General features: G+C 41.7%; 2 protein-coding genes across 4 annotated transcripts in view; one reads left to right on the top strand and one right to left on the bottom strand.

The window, feature by feature from the left end:
- Positions 1-391, top strand: part of LOC144258262 (phosphatidylinositol 3,4,5-trisphosphate 3-phosphatase TPTE2-like) — a 38321-nt gene extending 37930 nt beyond the window's left edge. For both annotated transcript variants that reach the window (XM_077806696.1, XM_077806706.1), the window contains exon 18: positions 188-391. In XM_077806696.1, the coding sequence (XP_077662822.1) occupies positions 188-290 (103 nt within the window). In that variant the 3' untranslated portion in view covers positions 291-391. The remainder of the gene's footprint in view (positions 1-187) is intronic.
- Positions 392-6792: 6401 nt separating this feature from the next.
- SLC25A15 (solute carrier family 25 member 15) lies at positions 6793-25636 on the bottom strand. 2 transcript variants are annotated; one of them, XM_077806729.1, is made up of 7 exons: positions 25492-25636; positions 23087-23215; positions 18874-19132; positions 12897-13034; positions 11817-11986; positions 9999-10157; positions 6793-9044 (listed from the first exon to the last, which is right to left on the bottom strand). In XM_077806729.1, the coding sequence occupies exons 2-7, from the start codon at positions 23139-23141 to the stop codon at positions 8920-8922; spliced, it is 906 nt and encodes a 301-aa protein (XP_077662855.1). In that variant the 5' UTR covers positions 23142-23215; positions 25492-25636; the 3' UTR covers positions 6793-8919. The 2 variants fall into 2 exon arrangements, with proteins under 2 accessions (XP_077662855.1, XP_077662865.1); XM_077806739.1 differs by lacking the exon at positions 25492-25636 and adding an exon at positions 25271-25359.
- Positions 25637-26348: the final 712 nt, after the last annotated feature.

The following is a 26348-nucleotide window of genomic DNA, read 5'->3' as shown; positions in this document are numbered from 1 at the left end:
GGTGTAATGCATTTGATTAGCCAACTCTTTAGTGTGTGGAAGTAAACCAAAAATATTCAAAACTTGAAACAAATTCTTAGCTCTCATGTTTTTCACTTCCTTTTCAAGGCTACTTTCATGCCACACATAAGAGGGCAGCATGTTTGAACTGTAGAATAACTAAACAGATGACCATTCTATTTTCCAGGCTTTACCTTCCTAGAAATGAGTTGGATAATCCCCATAAATCAAAAATGTGGAAAATCTACAGGGAGAAGTTTGCTGTGGAGTTGAACTTTGTAGAACCATAATGAGAATTGATGTTCTTTCCCTCAAAGAATCATGGTTGGTCTTCACCAATATAGTGGTATTTTCTGAGTCTCCTTCATGTAATTCTTGGTGTATTTGTATGGAGATACAGTATCTCAAAATTAAATGTTGAAACAAGGAAAAATACCTCTTGTATGCACTGTCGTGTATAGTTTCTTAGAGTGGCATTCTCTGAAGAATTTAATGTGTTCAACACATTTGTACTATGCATAATGCCAAAACTGAATTTCTTGATCTGAGCACATTCCAATGCTCAATTTTTTTACAGTATCCACATTTATGAATTAAAAACAAAATCCAGAGTTCAAACTCTACACTACCCTAAGCATGCATACTGCTTTACAATCAGTCTTACACAAAATTAGATATAAAATATCAGTGTTATCCTGATAGCTGAGGAACCCTGCAAAAACATGAGACTGTTATCCCCTACAAATGTCTGGAAAACAGCCTTTGTAATAAAGGAAAACCCAAAGCTGTTGAACTGATCTCTGCAGGGTTTTAACTAAACACATGACAAAATAAACAAGGGCCCTCACAGCTTAAGGGGGCGAGGGTGACATTGGATCTCAAATACATTCTTTCCCACCAAATGAGCTAGCAACTAGTGCACTATGTGCTGATAGAAAAACTAAATCTGAATTTTCTCAGGCCAACTCAATACCCAGAGCAAGGTGGTCTATCTGGCACAGGCCCCAAGGAGCTGGTAGGGCAAAGACAGGCTAGATATGTCAACTCTGGCTGTGCTGGCCAGATGTAACTAGAGACCAAGCTCTTACAAACACCTCACTTCTCCTCTCTGACAGGGAGGTATGTCCTACTGTCTTGGACAGTAACTTACATGTTTCTGATGGTGTTGGGTTTTGGAGTTTGAAGTGTTCAAAAAGCTTCCATCCTTTTCAAGTTTGAGACACTCCCTGCTTTCATTTTTAGCTAATTCTTTAACTAAACACATTCTCAGAAGCAGCTCTTGAACAGGAGAATGTGCCTTTACAAAGCTTGCTACATCAATCCTCACTTCATTTGAGTGTCAGCTTTATGCTCTCTGAGCTCATGAAAACCAGTCTTAAGCATCACAAGCCTTTACACTGATTGTATCTAGGGTTAGGGTTAGTGCCATGGCAATATGGGCCTTGTAGGTGAAGCTTTTTTTTTTAAACGTGCCATTGGAGCTGAAATCTGAGGAAAGCTTTTGATAGCATCCTCAGTTTGAGATTCAAAGTGCCTATAGGTACTAACAGTGTGGTGCAAATATCCCTTTTGATGGGAAAACTGAAGCAGAGCTTGAGTAAGCTGTCAAAGGCTACTGCTGTCAGTCAGGATTAGAACCTGACAGGGTCTGCTGTAGGGTGGGTGACCATGGTCAAGGGGGCACCATGTGGCAGCACAGAGGTGCATATGATGCTGGTATAGAGTCAAAACTGCTCCTGGCTGGCAGGGAAGCACCCAGATTTTTCCCTGCTTCCTCCCACTGCAGGAACATGGGACACCACCACCCCAACAATTCTCTGTATTCTGGGGGGTGGAACAAAGAGCAACAGCAAGGGCTCTGTAACCAGATCACTTTCCCCACCTGGGCTGTGCTATGAAACAAGCACTAGGAGCTACTGCCCTGCCCTTATTCAACCCAGGTGGGGAAAGTGACCTGGCTGCAGAGAGCACTGATGTTGCTCCTTGCTCCCCCATTCAAGGGGGATAGGGAGGATCAGTTCCAGGGGGAAGGAGTGAGCAGCAGTGCCAGCCATTCTGCATCCAGGTCAGTTTCCCCATGGGGGTGTAGGAGGGCATGAAGGGGTTAGGGACAAAAGGGTACAGTGCTGGAGTTAGGGGTGAAGGTGGAACCTGGGGAGCCCAAAGGGGCCTGGGGCAATGGGAGGGGCAGCACCAAAATACAAGTTCATCCAGGGCACCTTTCCTTAAGGCTAGCCCTGGACCCTAATCTTGTGCTTGCTTGTGGTGTGCTTTCCACCAGTGATGCTTTAAAGTATAGGGGCTGGTGGAGGTGAAGGACACAATCATGTAAAGAAATGACCACTAAGCAATTGTGAGAGAAAAAGTTACACAAACAGCCCTTTCTTGCATTTTTCTAAGTGGAAGTAAGGCTATGGAAGCCTCATATTTCCTGGACATCAGTTAATCTGGCTTTTAAATTTCAGTATATGGTACAGAAATGGAAGTTTAAGAGACTTAATGTTAGTGCTGATCCTTTTGCATGGCAGAAGTCTTTGATACTATGACTCAAGCAGCAGGGCTGGACACAGCTACAGAAGTTTTAGAAAGACAGGTGTGAAGGTAGACTCAGCAAGGGCCACTTCTCTCAGCCTAACCACTGAAGTGCCCAGGGGAAGATGAGATGTGAACTATTTGGTAAGTGTTGAAAGACAAGGTTTATGGAAAGCCTACAGCAGCTGAATTCCTACAAATTCAAGGCAGGAGCCTTCACTGGGATATTTAGTGTGAGAACACTAGACATTACAGCAATCTAGGGGATAAATCTGCTTTCATAATAGTAAAACTCTAGAACTAATATAGTTCAGATTCTTAGTAGTCTGACACTTACTAGCCAGCTAAATGGATTATCTTCTATTCTGACTTGTGATCACAGTTTATGCTAAACTTGGTCCTTTCTATATGTAGGAGTAAAAGGAATCATTTGTGTTCTCCAGTACTTTCCTGTACCCTTGAGTAATAACTCATGACAGTGCAATTAACTTCAAAAAACTTTATTCCAATTTATAATTCCCAAAAGTCACATTCAGCCACTGATTGGACCTTGTAGGCAATGAGGTAGCTGTAGCTTCTACATGTTAAATGGTGACAGGTTCTTTTTTTTGAGAAAGGGAAATATCAAACACTTTCAGAAGTTAGCTGCAGACACCCAAATATAAAACCTTAAGCCTTAATATAGAAAATGTAGTACTAGGTCTAGTTATTGGGAGCTACATCTGTACTAAGGATGTAGGTCTGTTAACTCCACTGTTCCCCTTGAAGGGTAGTTCACTTTTGAACAGTGATTACAGTAGCTTAATACTTGCTGTCATAACTGCAGAACCCCTAGTGTGACTGGAAAGTGAGTTGAGCTCTATTTATTTGAGGAAGGGTATAGCCCTTTTTCCTGTACAAGTACACTGAAGGCTCACAGAGGGGTGAGTAGACAAGTTAGCCTGCAGAATCTCCTCAGTGGTGCAGGAGCCAAACCCACCTGACTTCTAATCTCAACTGACTTTCCCACACTGGCCATTGCAGTAAGCCATCTTTACTTACAAAGCAAACTTGACCTGGCAGTCAGATGCACACAGTGTTCAGTGATGCCATTTCTAGTACTTAAAGTTGAGGATTAAATGAGCTCTCTCAAATCAGGCTGCAGTGATGGGTGCTACAGGAAGCTATGTAGTATAATGGCTATTTAAATTACTTGACTTAATTTGCTACAGTTAAGGCTGCAGCTTGTCTAGAGGCCAGATAAGCCACACTTAGGGTAGGCAACTACTGTTTTGACCAAAACAGTAGATCCAATTTTTTCAATTGGAAAAGCAGATTTTAATACTTACTGAAGATGGAAGTAGCAAGTAGAATTGTCAAACACTACCACCAACTGGAAGACACACTTAAGTACCCCGCATCCATGCCTGAGACCCAAAATGTGCAAACAATTGTCAGTGTTAAAGGCGCTTTTAAAAGGAATGTGTGAAGCGGGGGAGAAAGGAGGGAAGAGCAGCAGTCTCCTCTTGGCTTGCACTACTGACAGTCTTTTTCACTTTACCAAAGCTTCAGAATCTGGTTTCATTCACAGCTCAAAATGCCTTGTAGAATGCCCAATGGATTCTGAATCTTTCCTGCCCAGAAGAGACCAATTTTTTTGTAACAGGTTCTTCTCCTGAAAACATTAACATTAAATAGAACTAAAACACCTGTTGGCCACTTTGAAAGTAAAACTGCCTGATATATAACTAAAATTTAACCTAGCTGCAGTATATTTTACTAATCTCAGCTCTTAATATTTTAAAACCTACTTTAACTCAAACTGCCTGACTATTTTGACAAACTTGTAATTCACTTTTAAAGTGAAATCAACCTTGTCCCTAGTGCTAGGGGCACAAGGACTACTTGTAATAAGGGGACAACTAACTTCCAGGTATAAAGGACTCTTTCCTTACCAGCCAGTGTACATACTCTCATATCATGTTCACCCAAATTAGACTAAGCATGAGCACTGCACCAATGTTTAAGGTTTTTCTGCCTTATTAGTTTAACTGAATTGTAGAAGAGCTGGGAAAATTTACAAGTCTTTTCCTCTACTTAAATTTATCCTAGAAAACATTTTTCTCAATTATTAACTAGAAACCCACAACACAGTTAGATTAAAGGATCTGTCACTTAAGTTTTTAATTTGAGCTGTAAGCATTAGACACAGGGCTCTGAGTATATTTTAGTTTCACTGACTGCATAAATAATTTAATTGGGGCTCCAGTATGAGCATTTGTAAATTAAATCCAACATTTTATTTCCATGAACAGTTGGCAACACTACTGCTAGAATATTCAGGAAGATGAAGACCAAAGGAATTATGACTAAATACAGGTACAGAGTTGAAACAGCTGCAGTATTCATACTGCTAGATGGAAGTGGTAGTACATAGTTCACACACTGATTTTGTATTAGTCCAACTGAAAACATGCTTTGAAATAGCTTAGTGTCAACTTCAGTAACTTGACTGTAGTAAAAAGTCTTTGAAAATCCTGCTTCTGCTACACCTATGGCTTGATTTACATCAACTATTGCAAATACAGCTGAAGTTATTTTTAAAAAGGGCAATACTACACCATACAGGACAATTATTACTGACTGAATTAAATCTTATTTTCACTCTTCCCACCTGCTATACAATTAACCTAGATGCTACCAACCCAGCTTTCAGCACCTGACTTTCAGTACTATTACTGTTTTTCAAATGAAAATGTACAAGATTTGACAATTACCTTGTAACTTGCATACCATATTTATGGTTTGACATTATTCCAATATACACTATGCAAGAGCTTAACAAAAGTGACTCCAACTAGCACTGAACTATCTTACATTACAGCAGAGCAGAACAGTATTAAAAAACAAAAAAAGGCAGCTTCAGTTTACTTCCCATGGTGCTCTTTCCTGTGAGGGTGCAAAGGGAAGACTTGGCCAGAATGTGACTGGGGCCAGAGAAGAGGAAGGAATGCCTTGCACTGGTAAACAAACACTCATCCCCTCCCCTAAGAAGCAGCACTATCACCAAGATAGGCTACAGCAGGCTATGGGTTGGGGCTGAGAGGTTTGAGGTGGAGGAGGGCCCTCCGGGCTTGGCTCAAGGGGTTTGGAGAGTGGGAGGGGAATCAGGGCAGGGGCGAGGGGAGACTCTCAGGGGGTGTAGGCTCCGAGCGGCACTTACCTCAAGCAGCTCCCCTGCAGCTCTTATTGGAGTGCATAGAAGCTGGAGCAGGGCCATGCCACAGCTACCAGGAGCCACATGGTATGGCCCCCTCCAACCCAGCACCCCATCTGGAGCGGGGCCAAGCTGCGTGGTGTGACCCCCCCGACCCAGAGCAGGGCCGAGCTGCATAGTCCAGCCCCCCCAACCCAGCACCCCGGCTGGAGTGGGGCCAAGCTGCTGGTGCGGCCCCCCAACGCAGCGCCTCAGGCAGAGCTCCAGAGCAGGGCCGAGCCACATGGTGCAGCTCGCAGGCCCAGCTTAAAATGGTTTGTGGGCTGGATCTGGCCCACGGGCCATAGTTTGCCCACCCCTGGGCTATAGCTACCCTCATTCTAGCCAAAATGTGAGTGTCCATGAGCATTTGTAAAAGGCTCCAATGACAAGGTGGCGAAAGCATTCCCCTTTGGTAAACACAAAAGCTGACTGGCAGCTATTTTAAGGCCATAGCCTCAAAGAACCTCAGACTTCCACAATGGTAGCAAATATTTAAGGGTATCTACATCCTTTCCTAACCCACTGCTTCTGGCCCCAAATCTTGTTCCTTTTGGATTATGATGGCTGAAGTATTACCATTCCTCCAACCATCATTGAGATCAAAGTATGGAGCAGGCTCCAGACTGGTACGTGTCCTCCACTGAGGCGCCCGGGGGTGGGGGTGGGGGCAGGGGAAGACAGCTCAGGGCGCTGCCCTCGCCTGTAGGTACCACCCCCCACAGATCCTATTGGCTGGGAACCGCAGCCAATGGGAGCTTCAAGGGTGGTACCCACAGGCAAGAGCAATGCATGGCAGGGCCACCTGCCCCCCCACCAAGAGCCACTGCCAGACATGCTGGCCCCTTCTGGCAGTGGCACAGGGCCAGGGCAGGCAGGGAGCCTGCCTTAGCCCTGCTGCGCGCCACTGCCACCCTGGAGCCACTTGAGGTAAGTGGAGCCGGAGACCAAACCCCTCCTGAACCCCCAACTCCCTGCCCTGAAACCCTTCCTGCACCCTAACCCCCTGCCTTGAGCCCCTTCCTGCACACCACACCCTCTCCCACACCCCACATTCCTTCCCGCACCCCAGCCCCAGCCCTACATTCATGGCCCTGCATACAATTTCCCCACCCAGATGTGGCCCTCAGGCCAAAAAGTTTGCCCACCCCTGTCCCAAACTATATCCTCCCACGGTTTTGGTCCTCTTCCTACTAGTTTCTACACCCTGACGGTCAAGGGTGGGATTTTTTTTTGGTGTTTTTTAAATCCATCTACCAATTAAAATTTATGCTGGCCTTCTACTCTTTTCTGGCTTCCTGCTTTTTCAACACAGGGATGGGACCACTGAAGGCAGCCTTTAACCTAGATTATTTTGTAAGATGACCAAGAAAGGGGCCAATGGGTAGAGATTGCACTGACTATTCTTGGTCATTGCACAATACCTGAACTTTCTTCTTACTTGGTTCAAGCAATATGAGTAGTAGCAACAATTGGTATTGAGGTGACAGGGTACAACCCAGGCCCCACGGACATATGGAAGGGATCGAGGGGTAGGTGGTATTACTGTAGGCATTTGGATCTCTGGACATTCCCTTGCCTAAGATGAGTAGTAGTAAACTAGACACCACCCTGCTGGCAACCTGTTGGGCCTACATACTGTGATGTGTATATTAGACCAGTGGCTCTCAACCTTTCCAGACTACTGTGCCCCTTGCAGGAGTCTGATTTGTCTTGTGTACCGCAAGTTTCACCTCACTTAAAACTACTTGCTTACAAAATCAGACATAAAAATACAAAAATGTCAGTGTCACTCTATTACTGAAAAATTGCTGACTTTCTCCTTTTTACCACATAATATAAAAAAACCAATTGTAATATAAATATTGCACTTCCATTTCAGTGTATAGTATATAGAGTAGTATAAACAAGTCATTGTATGAGATTTTAGTTTGTACTGACTTCACTAGTGCTTTTTATGTAGCCTGTTGTAAAACTAGGCAAATATCTAAATGAGCTGATTACCCCTGGGGATACGCAGAGGTCTTCCAGGGCGTACATGTACCCCTGGTTGAGAACCACTGTATTAGACATCTACAAGTAGACCCTTTCCTAAAAGCGTCAAAGATGGTAGCTAGTACTGGACATACCCTGCTTGCAAACCTACAGAAGGAGGCTACCTAGAGACATCAGTTAAAACAGAAAAGGAAGGGGGGTGGTAAAGAGAGAAATGAGGTATTAGGCTTGCAAGACCCATTCTGCTCCAGTTACTTTAAATGTTTTCACATTACTGGTGAAACTACTGAAGGCAGAGTTAATGAATTTGTACAATTTTAACACTACTAAAATAGTGTAAGTATTAGCCATGCATTGCTTAAACGAAACACTTCAGGAAACTAAACCTCCCTCTTCTACCTTTCCTTGTGTATTAAACTACTTGAAGAAACAGTAGTCTAACAGTCTCATACAAAGAGGTGAAATGGCTGTAAAATGTAAGCAGCTTACTGTTTCCATTGAATACTCTTACTAAGGGCTCACCTACACATGAAAGTGAATCCAGAATAACGTACGGTGTGAATTTGGAGCAGACTAACTATTCCTGATAGGCTGTCTAAAGTGGATTAAAATAATTTGGAATGAGATTTATTCCAGAATAAGAGTATCCACAGATGAAACTATTCAAGAGTAACTCCCTGAGTAGACAAGCCCTAAAATTGATAATGAAAAGAGTAGCACTACTTTTACTAATGCACCAGTGCCGTGTGGCCTTGAATCAGTTGTGTTTGCTAACAATGAAAAAGGGAAATTCAGGCTTCTTGTACCATGGATGTTACAGAACTAGATTTTTAAAATTTGAGATTAACTCTCTTAACTGAAAGATCACTGCCCTTTACACTGAGTACCGCTTCCATCAGGGCAACATAATTATATCTCTTGAGCAGCACAATAGGTGGAAAGAACATTAACATGTCTCCATCCTCCCTTAAAAAAAAAACAAAAAACCTGTAAACACAAATACAAGGTCTACAAAATCCACTTACTTTAAAAAGATTTTTTAAAATCCTAAATTGGCTGAGTTTCTCAAATCATGATGTCACCCTATTGGTTTTGTATCCATTCAAGCCCTACAGTTCTTTTTAAAAAGGTTAACCTAAACCTGCTGCTGGAAGATTTCAGTACGTGTCAACCTGTTCCATCATCATCTTGCGGCTGTACTCATAGGCAAGGAATAGTGCACCATTGGCTGGGAATGCACGAATTAAAGTAGGCTTTAGTCCAGAATACAAAGCAAATACTCCTGCAAAATGAAACATGAACAGATTAGAAATATGCATGTTAAACTCTTAAAAGACTGATCAGCAATAGTTCTAATGCTCTACTCTCTAGAAGTCATGCAGAGGAACTTAAAACAATTATGTTAATTAGAAGAATCAGGAAGCAGAGAGTAGAACTCATTGAGACAGGAAGTTGTTGAGGCCAACAACTCAAGATTCAAGAAGAGACTGGACATCTATATGGATAAATATCCAGAGTCATCTTAATAACATTTTGGAAGGGATATTAAACCTTGGGCTTCAGACCATCTAACTATTAGCGATTCGGAAAAGACGCAATATGGGGGGCAGCTAGCTCCACATCTTCCTGCTTCAGGGTTCTCATACTTTCCTCTGAAGCATCTGGTGCTATCCACTTTCAGATACACCATCCTGGACCTGATGGACCTTGGATCTGATCCAGTATGGCAATTTCTACTTTCCTAGTCAACTGAGCATCTTTTATAGATGTACAAATTACCGTTTCTTATAAATTCTTCAAAAATAGATAGATTCACCACAAATTTGATCTATTTCTAGTACCTGCTTGGAGTTTCAATGTTTAAATGACAAGTTAGCCATTGCAGGACAGTAGGGTGCATTTACTCATCTGTCTTTAACAGGTAAGATACTACAGTAAGTACTAAGTGATTGCCCTCTAAAGTACAACTGAGTGTAGTAGATGCATTAAGTCTGAATCTGTGAAACTAGTTATGTTAGCATAAAGATTTTTTTAGTAGCATCATTTCCCTGGTCTCTAAAGGTGGTGATGGGAGAATTTCACAAGAATAGTAATTTGTGGTCTACAGAAAAGGGAATAGTGTAATTAATTCCCCTTAACTTCTTAACAAACTAGGTTTCAGAATAGATTTTTCATACTGGAGTGAAAAGTTTTCACAGATGAGCCTGCAGGTTCAGTTTGTATTGGATATGCTTACCTTCATTTCGCAAAATATTTGCAAATGTTCCCATGAAGCCCGCCTGTTTTCCGGACATGGAAAGAACCTGAATTCTAGATTTGACACAGTCCACAGGATAAACAGCAATCCACAAGCAGATGCCTCCAAAACCACCACTCACCATCAAAGGAATAGGGCCTAAAAACATGAAATAAGCTTTTATACACTGTGCAAACTACCCCCCAAATCTGATGGTTCTATTTTAGAATAATGTGAAATTATTTTAGAACAAATGTGAAAACAAGGAATGCACAGAGTTTATGAAGAAGTGGCCATCTTTCTGTGTGATAAGCGTGCACTGTATCATAGGTATAAGATTAAACAAAGTGGTTGTGGATTTCTAAAGAGTCCAGCCTCCTAATGCCACAAGCATATTTAGAATAAGAGTTTCAAAGTTTTACTATGTAGACAAACCTTCAACACAAAGTCTAGTTTAGGAAAGCACGTTTCTTTAAAAGATTTTGTAACATAGGGAGAGATATACCATTATGCTCTCTCAATTCCTTCTAAATTTACATATTCTTAGTTCAGAAGTGCAACTCGCCTGCCAGGCCTTTAAGTTCACCCTGGAATGTATGGTTCAGGCCATGACAAGAAAGAAAAAAAAGGGGGGGGGTGTCAGAATTTAATTAATACTTAAGACAGAATATCTCACTCCTGCTGCCATTACTGGATTGGCTCTGCAGCGCTAGCACAAGTAAAAAGGTTGTAAAAACTTCTTGAGTAAAGCCAGCAGTTATGACTCTGAACATACACAGGGGAGTGTCTATTGAGTGAGACCGCAGTGTTACAAACTCAGTCAATTTTCAAAATGCAACCACATTTTGCTCTTATGATCAGATTTTATGCAAATTCTGTAACAATAGTGGCCAAAAAAAGCAAGAACCTTTAACTACTAAAAAACAAACTATTAAAAGCAAAAAGCAAGTCCCTTCAAATGCTGGTATCTTGCATTTTAATAGCCAGATAGACCCAATGGTTTCCTATCTTCAATATCCCTCTTTGAAAGTGCATATGAAGTTAGAACATAAAAACAGCCATACTGGGTCAGACCAAAGGTCCATCTAGCCCAGTATCCTGTCTTCTGACAGTGGCCAATGCCAGGTGCTTCAGAGGGAATGAACAGGCAATCATCAAGTGATCCATCCCCTGTCGCCCATTACCAGCTTCTGGCAAACAGAGGCTGACACTTCAGAGGATGGAAGGAGCATTGTCCAAAATAAGGAATGCAAGAATTCCAAGAGATTGTGTTCATACTGGAATGATACAGAAAATTACATTTCACATTCTGCAGTACTAACATCTGAATCCTAAACAACCAGATAGCCCTTACGTACTATAAATAGGACTGACAAAACAGCCTATTAATGAGGTTGCCCGACATTTCCCATGATAAGACTCTGTTTTCAGTTGCTTATAATTTGCCAAACTATGAACAACTTTGCTGCAATAAACAGTTTGGTGGTGCACCGTGTAGTGTTGAACATTAAACAGTTTTTGCACAATTATCCTCTCCTGATCAGGTAACTCATACATCAGCTAAATAAGTGTACAAAAAGAAGATGATGCATGTCAAATCGGAAAATGGTTGGTCTGAGCAGTTCTTTACAGTCAAACAGGAATAGTGTTGGTTTTGCTCCCACATCGCTATTCTACAGGGCCACATTTTTTTGGTGCAGAGATACAGTAAGTGCATAAGGTATAATTAGCATTGCCGGAGAGATTTTGAGAGGAGCAGTATGCTACTTTCTGTAGTGAGAGACTACCTTTCCCACATACCCACAAGCTGGCACATACCTAGCTGATCTTTTGGTCTCTCCGCTGCAAAAAATGTCCGACTCAGTTCATAGCCTCCAAAGAAGAAGAAATAACCTGGGACTTCCCGAAGTAAAGTGCTTGACAGACCATGGTAGAACCCAAGTGGGCCATCCTTTTGAATAACACTTTTCATTACTGACCAAACTGTACTGATAGAGGAGTTGAAACAATTAACAATACGAAGCACTTAACACATATTGATCTGCAACATCCTATGACTAAATACCTTAAACACTACCCCCATTTTACAGATGGGGAAATAGAGGCCAAATAATGAATCAATTGCAAGGCAAGAATTAGAATTGAGGAATTCCTGGCTCTAATCATTTGGTTTTGCCACAGACCTGAGACAGGAGCAGGGGTAGCAATTAAGGGTATGTCTTCGCTACAGGGTTAACCCAGGTGATTGGCACCCAGAAGTGAGCACCTGGGTTAGTTTAGCTCAAGTGTGAGCAGCCACACTACAAAGCCCTACTCTGGTTACAGCATCCTCAGTGGAGCTGCACTCCGTGTGGGGCTAGTACCTCTGGAGGCATATCCCATGGTTCTTTGTGCTGCAGTAAACTGAACTGCTCTGATTCTTTCCAGTGAATTGTGGGAGAACGTGTCTGTCCTTCTGAGTGCCACACAAGGAACTGTGGGAATGCAGTGGAGGACTACTGCCACTCAAGTGACTTAGCACATATCGTCACTGCAAAGTGAGCAGGTTACTAGCCTGAGTGAAAGCCTCGCTTGGCTTTTAGCCTACAGCCACAGATGAACCAGCTAACCCAGGTTGAAAGCACCACTAAACTCAGGTCAGAGGGCTGTTTCTGTGGACGGGGAGAGAAGGAGGTAGGGGAGTTAAGGGAAACACTTTAGTAACAGCCTGAGTTAACTCTGCAGTGAAGACATACCCTAAGTTAGCATTCCCCAGGAATGTATTCTGACAATCAGTAGCACACCCTTTGTGCAATTAATAGCACAGTACAAGCTAGACCTTAAGTGTGCTAGGATGGACTTTTAGAATAGGTATAACATCAACGGATTTCAGTGGTATTGAGCAAATTACATACTTACTTGTGTCCTTGTGCTATCTTTCCAGATAACTGCATTTCATGCATGGTCTGCAACCGACACTTCACCAGCTCTGTGGGACATAGGACCAGGGCAGCAAATGCAGAAGCAAAAGAGCCTGAAGCTGCATTCTGCAGATCACTGCAACAAAGAAACTACAATTGATACTTGAGCACTGCTCTACAGTCACAAGATGGGTGCTCTTGCAGTAGGCTATTTCCTAAAAGCTTTATCAAATAAAGAAAAACTGAACAAGAGTGCAAAAAAGAAAAAGCAATCATTTAAAAGAGGTGACCAACTTAACACCTAGCTCTAGCCATCTTCATATACAACTCAAATAAGTTCTTCTCCTTCAACAGCTATATAAATGTCAGTATATTATAATCTTTCCCATTTCTCTGATGAAAAAGCACAACCAATTCGATTAATCAAATAAGACCTGAAGTGAATTTCATTCAGACCACACCACACAATCCATTGTCTACAGCCAAGCTCTACAATACAACCGCATTTGCTTCAACCCCTCAGACAGAGACAAACACCTACAAGATCTCTATCAAGCATTCTTACAACTACAGTACCCACCTGCTGAAGTGAAGAAACAGACTGACAGAGCCAGAAGAGTACCCAGAAGTCATCTACTACAGGACAGGCCCAACAAAGAAAATAACAGAACGCAATCACCTTCAGCCCCCAACTAAAACCTCTCCAATGCATTATCAAGGATCTACAAACTATCCTGAAGGATGACCCATCACTCTCACAGATCTTGGGAGACAGGCCAGTCCTTGCTTACAGACAGCCCCCCAACCTGAAGCAAATACTCACCAGCAACCACACACCAGAACCACTAACCCAGGAACCTATCCTTGCAACAAAGCCCGTTGCCAATGGTGTCCACATATCTATTCTGGGGACATCATCATAGGGCCTAATCACACCAGCCACACTATCAGAGGCTCGTTCACCTGCACATCTACCAATGTGATATATGCCATCATGTACCAGCAATGCCCCTCTGCCATGTATAGAATAATAGAATATCAGGGTTGGAAGGGACCTCAGGAGGTCATCTAGTCCAACCCCCTGCTCAATGCAGGACCAATCCCCAATTTTTGCCACAGATCTTTAAATGGCCCCCTCAAGGATTGAACTCACAACCCTGGGTTTAGCAGACCAATTGTCTAGTCCTCCCCCCCATTACATGTACATTGGTCAAACTGGACAGTCTCTACGTAAAAGAATAAATGGACACAAATCAGACGTCAAGAATTAAAACATCCAAACAGTTGGAGAACACTTCAATCTCTTTGGTCACTCGATTACAGACCTAAAAGTTGCAATTCTTCAACAAAAATACTTCAAAAACCAGACTCCAATGAGAGACTGCTGAATTGGAATTAATTTGCAAACTGGATACAATTAACTTAGGCTTGAATAGAGACTGGGAGTGGATGGGGCATTACACAAAGTAAAACTATTTCCCCATGTTTATTACCCCCCCTCACCCCCCACTGTTCCTCAGACGTTCTTGTCAACTGCTAGAAATGGCCCACCTTGATTATCACTACAAAAGGTTCCCCCCCCCACACACTCTTCTGCTGGTAATAGCTCACCTTACCTGATCAATCTTGTTACAGTGTGTATGGTAACACCCATTGTTTCATGTTCTCTGTGCATATAAATCTCCCCACTGTATTGTCCACTGCATGCCTCCGATGAAGTGAGCTTTAGCTCACGAAAGCTTATGCTCAAATAAATTGGTTAGTCTCTAAGGTGCCACAAGTCCTCCTTTTCTTTTTGCGAATATAGACTAACATGGCTGCTACTCTGAAACCTGACATTCAAGACTGTATGGCTTCACTAACCCATGGTATCACAAGGCCACAGCTTCTTTACCAGTTTTTTTGCCAGTGCCTCTATAAAGATAGCTGGCACCATACCAACATGTCCCTGTGATCAACAAAGGATCATGCACTCAGAGAACAGCTCCTACTCTAACAATTGTAGCGCATGCAGTGGAGTGGACCTGTGCAACACACCTCAAAGAACAGTAGTCACGGAAAGGTTAGTAACTGTTTTGTTTTTGTTTGTTTGTTTAAAATTAGGTCACTACAGAGCCTCAGACTTTGGTGTCTTCAAGTGGGAGTTCTGTGGTGAAGCAAAATGAGTAGGATGATCTCAAAAAAGAAAAGGAGTACTTGTGGCACCTTAGAGACTAACAAATTTATTTGAGCATAAGCTTTTGTGAGCTACAGCTCACTTCATCAGCTGTAGCTCACGAAAGCTTATGCTCAAATAAATTTGTTAGTCTCTAAGGTGCCACAAGTCCTCCTTTTCTTTTTGCGAATACAGACTAACACGGCTGCTACTCTGAAACCTGTCAGGATGATCTAAGATACTCTTCCCTCCTTCCAGAGTTTGGATGAGTGACATGGCAGAGAAATTAGGTACAATGTAGACCATGGCTGAGCTGCTCTGCCGAGCCTCTAATGGGGTGCAGTACAGAACTCACGGACAGGGTGTGGACATGGGGGATAGACTTATGATGGCTTTCAGCCACCTTTGTGTCCCCCCAATCTTGGGATGCTCCCAGAACTGGAGAATCCCCTGGAGTAACACAATCCCAGATTCCCAGCCCTCTGTAATTTACAGCAGCCTCCACAGACTGTCTGTCCCCAACATGCCCCCACAGCAAGGCTTGCAATGGGGTCCTCTGAAGGCAATCTTACAACTGTCTTCCACACTGCCTTCAGTGGGAGAAATCCTCCTGTCATTGCAACCTTTGGTTCTGGGGCCCTTTTACGCTGCTCTGGTCCTTTTACTGGGTGTGAAGGTCCTGGAGTAGGGGTTTACCATCTCCCATTTTTTGTGTATTACTGCAAGGATTTTATTTTGATCTTTAAAAATAGCAAAAGCCTCACACATTCTTTAGAAATCTGAAAGTTCCATGTTTTCCCTGCCACCCAATCCATCTGTCTCATGATGACAAATTGTACGTTTGAAGCTATTTAAAAGGCTGGAACCTCTGTTTGGTATATCTAAGATCTTCACAAATACTTTTAAACACTGTGAAAGCCAGAGTCTTCATAATTTAGCTCATCTATGGCTTTTATTAGACACTCCATGAGCCTGTTGACCGAATGCAACCCGAGTGTTGGTTACTCAGTACCCTAACCAGGAATGGAAAAACATTTGATCCTAGGAAAGTGGTTGGGGGGGGGGGGGGGGAGAGAGAGAGTATAAATTTGACTATATTAATGTTCTAAACTAGTGTACCTTAAATTATGTAGTAAGTGCCAGAGTGCTGCCTAAGCAGAATGTTTTCGGTTTTCTAAATATGCATTGATGCAGTTTTTTCTGAATCTATGAAAGAGCAGAAGTGCCTTACTGGGAAATTAAATGGACCACGAGATTTTTAAATATACTGAGGAGTCTTACTTCCATTTAATTTTGGCATCTGTTTAAGAAACTAGGCTTCACTTAGGGTGAATACTGAGCATTTTTAACACGCTACAAAAAAAGTCTTTAAAACCAACAATGCTAGATTCAAGTGTATTTAAGTAGTATTCATCATTTTTCATTTACTGTTAAGCTGAGAGTATATGGCGGAGTTGAGAATTATTTAAGGAAGCAAGTTCACTGCCAAAGTTGAGCCAAAACTCTGTTTTTTGTTTAAATTCAGTTAAATGGAGATTTTTTTGGCTTTGGAGTACAGTGACTTAATCCCTAGCATCTTGATTAGGATACCACAGTCAGTCTATAGAATGAGAGGCTTACAATTTTATCAAGGAATTTTAAAGTTTTAGCTTTCCTTGTGCATGTGTTGTGCCCCTGGTACCTCTGCATTATAAGAGTCTCTAATTATGTGCTATTTTTGCCCCAGAGGTTTCCTGCCTCATTCAATGCACAGGATCAACCTGTTCTGAAGATGACTCAGGGCTGTCAAGTGAAGGAGGCTGTTTGATGTAGGACCCTACTTCATTTGTTGCAGAAGTAGGAAGGTGTGTGGTTAATGAGCCAGGAGACTGCAAGAAGAGACTTGATTGTCTCATCGTTAAGGGAGTTCTACAGAATGCATCCGCTGAAGTGAGCTGTAGCTCACAAAAGTTTATGCTCAAATAAATTTGTTAGTCTCTAAGGTGCCACAAGTCCTCCTTTTGTTTTTGCGGATACAGACTAACACAGCTGCTACTCTGAAACCTACAGAACTCTGGAGAACTGGTTTCGATCCTTGGCTTTGTCACAGAGTTTGTGTGTGTGATGCTGCGTAAGTCTCTCAAGTGGCCACTAGTTGTGTTCTCCTCATTTTCCGGGTACCTGACCTGAGACCCTGGGGTCTCATTTCCACAAGTGCTGAGCATTCACAGCTGCACAGAGGTCAAGGGGAGCTGAGCTCTGGATATTATAATGCTAGGTACTTTGAGGAAACAATCACATCCTAGATGATTCAAATTGGGCCCCCAAAACTAGCAGATACTTTTGAACATACTGCTGTGCCTCAGCTCCCCACCAGTGACATGAGGATACTACTACCCTCTTGCAACACTGAGGTGTTGTGAAGATTAATTAAAAATAGTATGCGAGTGCTTCAATAACACTTTGGGGAGAGGATAATAGAAATGTTTGTGATAACCTTCTGTCTTTAGAACAGAGTTTGAGTAGCATGCAATAATTAAGGCAATAAATAAACTAAAGATCTTCTATACTTTCCACATATGCATCTGATGAAGTGAGCTGTAGCTCACGAAAGCTTATGCTCAGATAAACTGGTTAGTCTCTAAGGTGCCACAAGTACCCCTTTTCATTCTGTATTTAGTACAACACCCCAGGGAATAAAAGCAGATTGTTTGTTGTTGGAGGCACTTGGCTTTGGTATCACTATGTGCTCTAGTCACCTGTTCCATTACATATTCATCTGCTCTCCAATTAACCCATAATTTCTTCATAGTTAGTGTTTTCTCTTTAGTTATTTCAAAATCCATTCTGACTAGTTATATACTAAACAGACTATCACCTAAAGCAAACTGACCTGGTGTTCAGAGGAGATGAGATATGGGGTAAGACTAGAATATTTAAACATTGTGATCACCTCTAAAATACTTTAGCCTTTAGTGATGTAGTGTAAATTTCCTCCACCTTCTCATTCTGGTAATTATAAGTATATACAGATGGAATGCAGCTAATAAAATTGGTCTTTAAACAGCCTGAAGCTAAGCACATTCTCATATCCTTAAACCAAAGTTTGATCCACAAGTGTCTGGGTTCATTTCCTAAAACCTGACAGGAAAGAAAGGTACCATTTACCCACACACAACACTGATTTTTCACGTTTTACTTTCAATAACTTGTAAATATTAGAGGGGACACCTAGTTTGCAGAATCACAACCAAGAGCTTCCCCCTTTTTGAGGGCAAATTAGTGAAGCCGGAACACAGTTATAACAAGTAAGTGAATGTTATTTGGCATCATCATTGCTCTGGAGGGAACGATAGTTGGGACAGTGCTGAGTCACCGCATAAACCACCTGAGCCATCACTGATATCCATCCATGGAGCAGTGCAGACAATGAAGATGCAGCCTCTCTTAATGATGCACGAGTTACAGCCACCAATGCTCCAGTAGTTTCATACCCTCTCCTTCACAAATACTACAGCATGGGATTTAAGAAAGATGCTTACAGAATTCTCTTCTCCTTCCCAAAACAAATCATGGTGTTTGGAAGAACCAACACATTTCACATCTGGATTTTTTGGCAATGGGCACACCCCATACAGACCAGCCATCTGTTCTTATGAAAAATGTACCATAATTGCCGAGACAAGGTCTTGTGTAATAAAGTTAGCACTTGCACAGTGACAAAATGGCACCCCGGATAAGGGCAAAGAGACTGCACTTCATTTTAAAATACAGCACATTAGTATTTACTCTTGACTGCTAGTTGTACAATATTCTGGAGATTACAATTTCTGTTACTAACCTCAGTTTTGCTTTCCTGTCTAATCCAACAATGCCCCTCACAATCTGCTGGCAAAACCCATAGCACATGAATAGGACTGAGTTTTCTGCTATGTTGGCTACAAGTGCCGGGGTGGTCCCTTTGTAGAAGCCTCGCAATCCAACTTGTTTATATGTCTTCACAATACATTCAATGAGTCCTTTATACATGCTGGGAAATGTCTGCATCTTCACCTTAGCGGTATCAAAGGGCTGGCCAGTTAGCACACATGCAGTCCCACCTGAGGAAATAAGAATATCAATATTCAACAACCCCTTACTGATCATGTGAAAAAAAACTCAACATAATGAAGAAAAAACAAACAAGCAATATGGAGAAAGGGACAAATTCACCACTGGCATAATTAGGCCTACCTCAATCAACTTTGGTGACACCAATGACGACACTGGCTCTTGCAACATTTTTAAGTTACAGAAGTACCAAATGAAAAAGATCAATGCTTGATTTACAACAGTTAGACATTCGTTCATAACACAAGGCAATCAATTCATACATTGACTAGATGGTGAAATAAGAGTTATCAGTGGAATTAACATTCTCTGTATATTAGGCCGTCACCTCATCAGATGAAGGATGAGTAGATTTGAATGAATGATGTGAAAAGATTATGCAAGAAACTAAAGAAGCTGAATGTGTGAATCTAGGGTGACCAGATGTCCCAATTTTATAGGGACAGTCACGATTTTGGGGGCTTTTTCTTATATAGGCTCCTATTACACCCTACCCCATCCCAATTTTTTACACTTGCTATCTGGTCACCCTATGTGAATCAAGCACCTTTAGTTGTTTCTGAAGCAGGGAGAAGGTACATTTTGTTTTGAAGGGGTGATTCTCATTAGTACCCACACTCTGAGTGGAGCCAGTTTGTATTAAACTGCTGCTGCTCTTGTGTCATGGGTGAGCCAGAGGAACTCCAATCTGAGCTCCCACACTGTTTCATTTTCCTCCCAGATCAGGTGATTGCAGGCTACACAGCTAACCAGGCTTGGAAGCAGGATATGACACTTCCTGTACTCACTAGGGGAGGGATTAACTAAGGACAGCAAAAGCTGGCAGGGGCAGATGTCGCTCCCTGTTGAGAGAGCTGGGGCAGGTGCCTGTGATGGGCTCTGCTGAAGCCCCCGTGAGGCAGTCTAGGGTGAGGGTGGGGAAAGAGCAGCCAAGAGTCTGGAGAGAAACTGGGGGTGGCTCCTCACTGAAAGAGAGCCAGGAATGTTGTCTGGAAGTAGGTTGGCTGATGACTGCTGGAAGAGGCCAGGGAGAAGGCTTCTTTGGAGAGAAGTGAAAGTAGGAAATGGCATTGGGAATCTGAAGCTGAGGAACTGTGAGTTGAGGGTGGATGGCTGATACAGGGTCCCAGGCCAGAGCCCAGAGTTGGAGGTGGTGTAGGAACTCCTGTGACCAAGGGGCAATGAATTTGTGAGCCCTCAGATAAGGGGCAGAGGTCTAAGTTAATTCCCTCTTGACCAAGGGCTGAAAGACTTTAGGAAACCCTTGCCAACTAATGGCAACTAGGAAAACCCTACTTACCAACAGGGAAGACTTAGATGCCGAGGCCATGGATAGCTCGGGCACTGGTATAAGGGAAGAAGTCCTATTCAACCAAGGAGAAGGACTTGTGTGTCACACCCCTCCTACACAGGACTGTAGCCTACTGAAGGTAAAAGTACTTGTTTACTTTCGTTTAGAATGTATTTACCCCAGAAGAGGACGACTTGTTTTGGCCAGAGGGCCAAGTTACTCCAGCAGCCAGGCAAGACATCTCCAGAGAGAAATCTGAAGCATGGCCACACACTTAACAAGGGACTGGCTAATTGGATCCCTACAACATCTTCTGTTAATTGGTTTGCTAGCCTAGGATGCTGTAAAGTCAGCTTCTGTTGAATGGCAAAGATCCAGCTGCAGCACAGCAGTAGGAACCAACATAAAACAAGAGCAAGGCACACATAGTGAGCTTGCAGCAAGAGACAGAAAACAAAGGAGACCTTTAAAAATGCTAGAAGATGAGGATAGAAAGGAAGATTAACAACAGCCTATTAAAACAAAGGAGGAGGATTTTACAGCTAATCGAGTAAGCAAAGCAAGAACAATCTCTTTATAAAGGATTTCAGGTATCAAAGTGATAGAGACGTTTAAAGGCTTTCGCTTCTTCATGCTGTTTGAAGTTAATATTTGAGTTGCAACCAAAAGAGGAAATAGAGCAAAGAACTATAATCTACCTTTAAACCTGTTTACTGACAGAAAATAGGCAGATTTCCCTGAATAGTGGATGTAATGGGGGTGGGGAGGGGAGATGGGGGGGAGAAATGCCACCAGCTTTGGCACATCTCTTTAAATGAAAACTAGGTTTCCTAGCCCTCATGAGAGCCAAGATGACACTGTATTGGCTTTCACTGACAAAGTTATCTTTGTGAGGATTGACTGCTGTGATACTGACTAGAGGTTAGTTTTTGCTGCTGCTATTTCAACCCTGTGAGCATCGGTGAAGCGGACCAAAAAACCAAAAAAACAACAAAAAAAACAGTGATTTCACTGTACTATTGTTTGGGACAGCAGCAGATCTTGCTTGTGAATCACTACAATAAGGACCCAAAAGCAAAGTAGAAGAAATAGCAGAAATAGGCTGCTCTGGGATGGTGATGAGGTAACAGGGGAAATAAATAGAAGGCTCCCTCTCCTTTCCATCAGCCAAAATGGGCCTTTGTGTGGAAATCTTCAAGTCTGTCACATACTGAATAGCCACAGGCCAATATAAAACAAGTATACCTGGGCAGAGTCAAGGGACAGCAGCCTGGTAGAAACTCTGGCAACCTTCTTATAGGTGTTACCCCTGGATAATGGTAGCTGCACCCTCTTTTCCCTCCACATGCCATCATATTTCACACTGACCTCTGGATTTAGAGCTTGGATCATAGGTGTCTTGTAACATTTGAGTCATGGCTAATATTCTTGGATCCATAGCAAAATACAGGGAACATTGCTAGAACACTAACTCTGTGTATATCTGCACAGCAACTTGACACCCACGGTTGGCCCATGTCAGCCGACTTGGACTGTGGGGCTGTTTCATTACTATATAAACTTCTGGGCTCAGGCTGGAGGTCAAGGCTAGGTAGGGGTTTTTCTTTGCTGTGTAGACATACCCTGAATTAGCTGCATTAGAATATGCAAGAGATGTGATTAGATGGCTAATGTGTTGAATTTGTTAGTAGTAGAGCACCAGCAGCAGTGTTAGGCACTGTACATAGATGTGTATTTTCCATGCTCTTTGTAGAACTCAACTTAAAGTTAATTTATTTCTCCTGATGTTTCATCCTTACCAACCATATTTTAGGCGATATGAGAAATTGGTATTTTCATTTGTAGCTAAGTGGAGGAACAACTTAAGTGAACTGCTGACCTTATGTTACATTATTCTGAATACCATAATGTTTCCTCATCTTCCAAAGAGGCTTTCTGAATGTTGGTTAAAGAGATAACCCTTCAGATAGCTTTCTGCCCCTTTCAATTAGGGAGAGTTTTTAGGACTGAAGCATTATCTCGACTACTTTGCTTGCACATGGTGTTTGCCTTCATTGCAAAACTTTACTTGTGACTGACATTCTGAAACTCATGTGAGCATGAAAATACACATTAGATGTACTCAAACCTACTCTTAGAAAATCATTAGTCTAAAAGAGGTTACATATTTACTTGTTGGCATTGGTTTCAGTGGAGTTATATTAATCTATCAGATGTTTGCAACACTGGGCTAGGTCAGTTAGTTCCCTCCTTCATCTCAACATCTTACTTCAAATGTGGAAGATGTGCCTCTTGTAAAGATTTTCAATTATTAACAGTGCCAATATGACAAATCATCATTTAGCAATCAGATTACTGTCTTTACACTTGTGAGGAGACTTACTTTAAGAGCACAAGCTTTTTTGCATCAGAGTCTCAGAAACTTTGAAAACAGAAAAAAGGAGTACTTGTGGCACCTTAGAGACGAACAAATTTATTTGAGCATCCAATGAAGTGAGCTGTAGCTCAATAAATTTGCTCAAATAAATTTGTTATGCTCAAATAAATTTGTTCGTCTCTAAGGTGCCACAAGTACTCCTTTTCTTTTTGCGAATACAAATTAACACGGCTGCTACTCTGAAACCTTTGAAAACAGAGTTTTCTCCAGTATTACCTGCTGCACCTGCTGTGAGGTCAATGGCAGCTTGAATGGCGGGATTTGTCCTCATGTTTCACACTTCCTTATTGCTTACTATGGAATACGAAATCTCCAATGACAGGTAAGATGTCGTGATATGTATACCTAAGGTGGAAAAGGAAAAAACGTTAAAACTATTGTTAACCTGCATATTTCAGCTAAACTACTTTCTACAGACCACCCATTATGCCCATATATCCACTTCTATTTATCTTCTCTTAAATCAAGAGTTCTATGGCAGAGAAAAGATGGTCCAATGGTTAGAGCCCTAGACTTGTACTTGGAAACCCAGGTTCAATTCCCTGCTCTACCAAAGATTTCCTGTGTGACCCTGGGCACATTACCTAGTCCCTCTGTGCCTCACTTCCCCATTTTACAAATGGGAAGAATAGTACCTTTCTACTTCAGAGGGATGCATTAAGATAGCTGCACTAAAGATCATGAGGAACTAAGGTACTAGAGTGGAAGCCATATAAATACCTAAGACAGATATCAGTATCACAAAGGATGACAGGAATATGTAGGAAATATCTGGAAAGGGGTTTGGTTGCCTTGTATTCCCAATATAAGTCTTTTTAATGGAAGCCCCAGGTTCAATTTACAGAATGCCGCCCAGTGTGGATTTTATTTGGTTTTGTCTCTCAGGAAGGTGGTTGGCATAATAAATACCCTACAAGGGCAATGTTTTCAAATAAAGCACCACTCATTAAAATAAATCCGCAGATCAGTGCAAAGGCTATTTCATGAGGGGAAAGGTTTTGTTTTGGGCAACAGAACCAAGTTAGAAAACTAATATTAAAGACTTAAACTAGTTTGAAATTCAAAGATCTACATGCATGGGTAGATAATGCCAGCCATATATTCAGCATGGTACTTTTTAAAAATGAGATAAGGCGAGTGAGCAGTTGTACTAGCAGAGTATCCCCTTTCTTGCATTAATTTTTAATTTTTTCAAGTAAAGGGGAAATCCACAGAAGAATTAAAACACTCCTAATATGTATTGTATAAATATTTCATCCAAAGTGTTTTGGGGATAACTGATAAAGAAATGAGAGGGAAAGCAACTCACAGTATGCAGGGAAGGATACATTCTGACAAGGAAGTTGTAAGAACAGTTGTACTGCATCCTTTCTAAAGTTCTGTGATGGACAGACATGGGTTTATAAGAAACATTTTGAAAGGTCTGTTCCTACATGCCTGTTTATCACTTTGACAGCAGAAAAATTTTGTGCCAAATTGTTATTTACACTTATGAAAGTGCTGACTCTTTCCATTCTAGAAAGGTCTGGCTTGTACTAGACTGAATATAATGGGATAAAAAAAGTCAGCCATTACTAGTACATACTGTATTTCTGAATTATATTTAAAGATTTGAAAGGTATTATTCCCAATAGCATAGTTAACTAGCTACTGTTATTTCAAGATAAAAAGGCTCCAAAATTGTTATACTTAATTATCCTGAAATTAATATCATTACTGTCCTCAAAGCACTTTGTGATTTAGCCCCTTTGATCTCAGAGAAGAGCAAAAGAAAAAAAAAATCAAAGAGACTAAAGAGTCTGTGAAGGAAGGGAATCACTATGAAGTAGTGAGTCTCTCATTGCAGTGGAACTTGCATTATTGCTACACTGCACTAAATGCAAAGGAAACCATACCAAGCCACAAACGGAATATATGCTCATTTCTATTCCATCCTGCCGATGAGATTTATCACACACTGGGAAAGTGAAGGCAAAACAAGGAAGAATTTTTCAAAGAAAGTACTCTGACCAACACAAATATCCAGCCACAGCACTAGATTTAAGATTACATAATTAAATCTAAGCCATCATTTATTGCACGGGTAGTCAATAGGCAGACTGCAGGCCAAATCCAAACTGCCAGATGCTTTTGAGCAGACCCTGAAATCTTTTTATTTTTTTAAATTTCTTTGGATTCTGGACCTTCACTATACCTTGACTGAGAAATTTGGACTGTGACAAAAAATAATTGACCACCATTTATAATCCTGTAGATTTCTCTGAATTTACAGTAATAAATAAGTGACTAAAAGTCAAATGATTGTTAAAATAGCAATCACTCATTCATACTACAAATCCAAAGAAATCCAGGAGTCAGGTAAGAGATTTTCAGGAAATTTACATTTAACAATTCTGTTACCTAAAACAGTGTCTTCCAGCCAAGGACCTCAAAGGACTCTCCAAATACTGAATGATTAAGCCACAAGACCCTCCTGCAAAATAAGGACTAATGCCCCACTTCAGAGACCAGAAAGACAGGGCATGACTTTTGACTTGCTTAAGGACACAGCAGGCCAATGACCAAAGTAGAATTTGAATACAAGGGCCATAAAAGTGCCATTTCTTGGCTGGGGCTCTTACCCTTCACCCTAATAAGAATGGACTTGTTTTTTCATTGTCCAAACGCAAGCTTTGAGAAGAGTAGAAGCATAAGCCTGAGGCTGTCCTACTGTTTCAATTTAGGTAGGAGAAGTTTGTATCCATGTCTCTGCAAGCTCTTTCCTGCACTACCTGTTAATTAAAAAAAAAATTAAAGTCATGCACATTACATGAATAGAACAGAGGAAGGAAACTTCCTTCAGAGCTTGTGATCTAAGGGAAGGTGGGAGTGTGTTAGGCTATGTCTGCGTTGAAAATGCTACCCCAGATCAGCTGTGCCACTGTAGAACTTCAGGATTGACACTTAGTGAGGGGAGAGGTTCTCCCAACAGCCTTGTTAATCCACCTCCCCAAAAGGCAGTAGCTAAATCAACAGAAGAATTCTTCCATCAACCTAGCACTGCCTACCTGCAGACTTAGGTCAGCTTACTTTTTTTTTTTAAAACAAGCTTTTACTAGTTATGGGCACATCTCTATCTTCCATGAATATTCTAGCCAGTACACATTTCTAAGCAAATGTTGTAGAATATACACTGAAAGCAAACTGGGCATTTGTAATCACCACTATTTACATCAGAAGCACAATGCTAAGGGACACTCTCAAATTAAAAAGAAGAGGAGGACTTGTGGCACCTTAGAGACTAACCAATTTATTTGAGCGTAAGCTTTCGTGAGCTACAGCTCACTTCATTGGATGCTGTAGCTCACGAAAGCTCATGCTCAAATAAATCGGTTAGTCTCTAAGGTGCCACAAGTCCTCCTCTTCTTTTTGCGAATACAGACTAACACGGCTGCTACTCTGAAAACCCTCAGACTTCGACACTCAGACACCCCCAATG

The sequence above is a fragment of the Eretmochelys imbricata genome, chromosome 1 (genome assembly GCF_965152235.1).
Source record: "Eretmochelys imbricata isolate rEreImb1 chromosome 1, rEreImb1.hap1, whole genome shotgun sequence".
In the NCBI taxonomy this organism is placed as follows: domain Eukaryota; kingdom Metazoa; phylum Chordata; order Testudines; family Cheloniidae; genus Eretmochelys; species Eretmochelys imbricata.
This window is presented reverse-complemented; position numbering and strand designations above follow the sequence as displayed.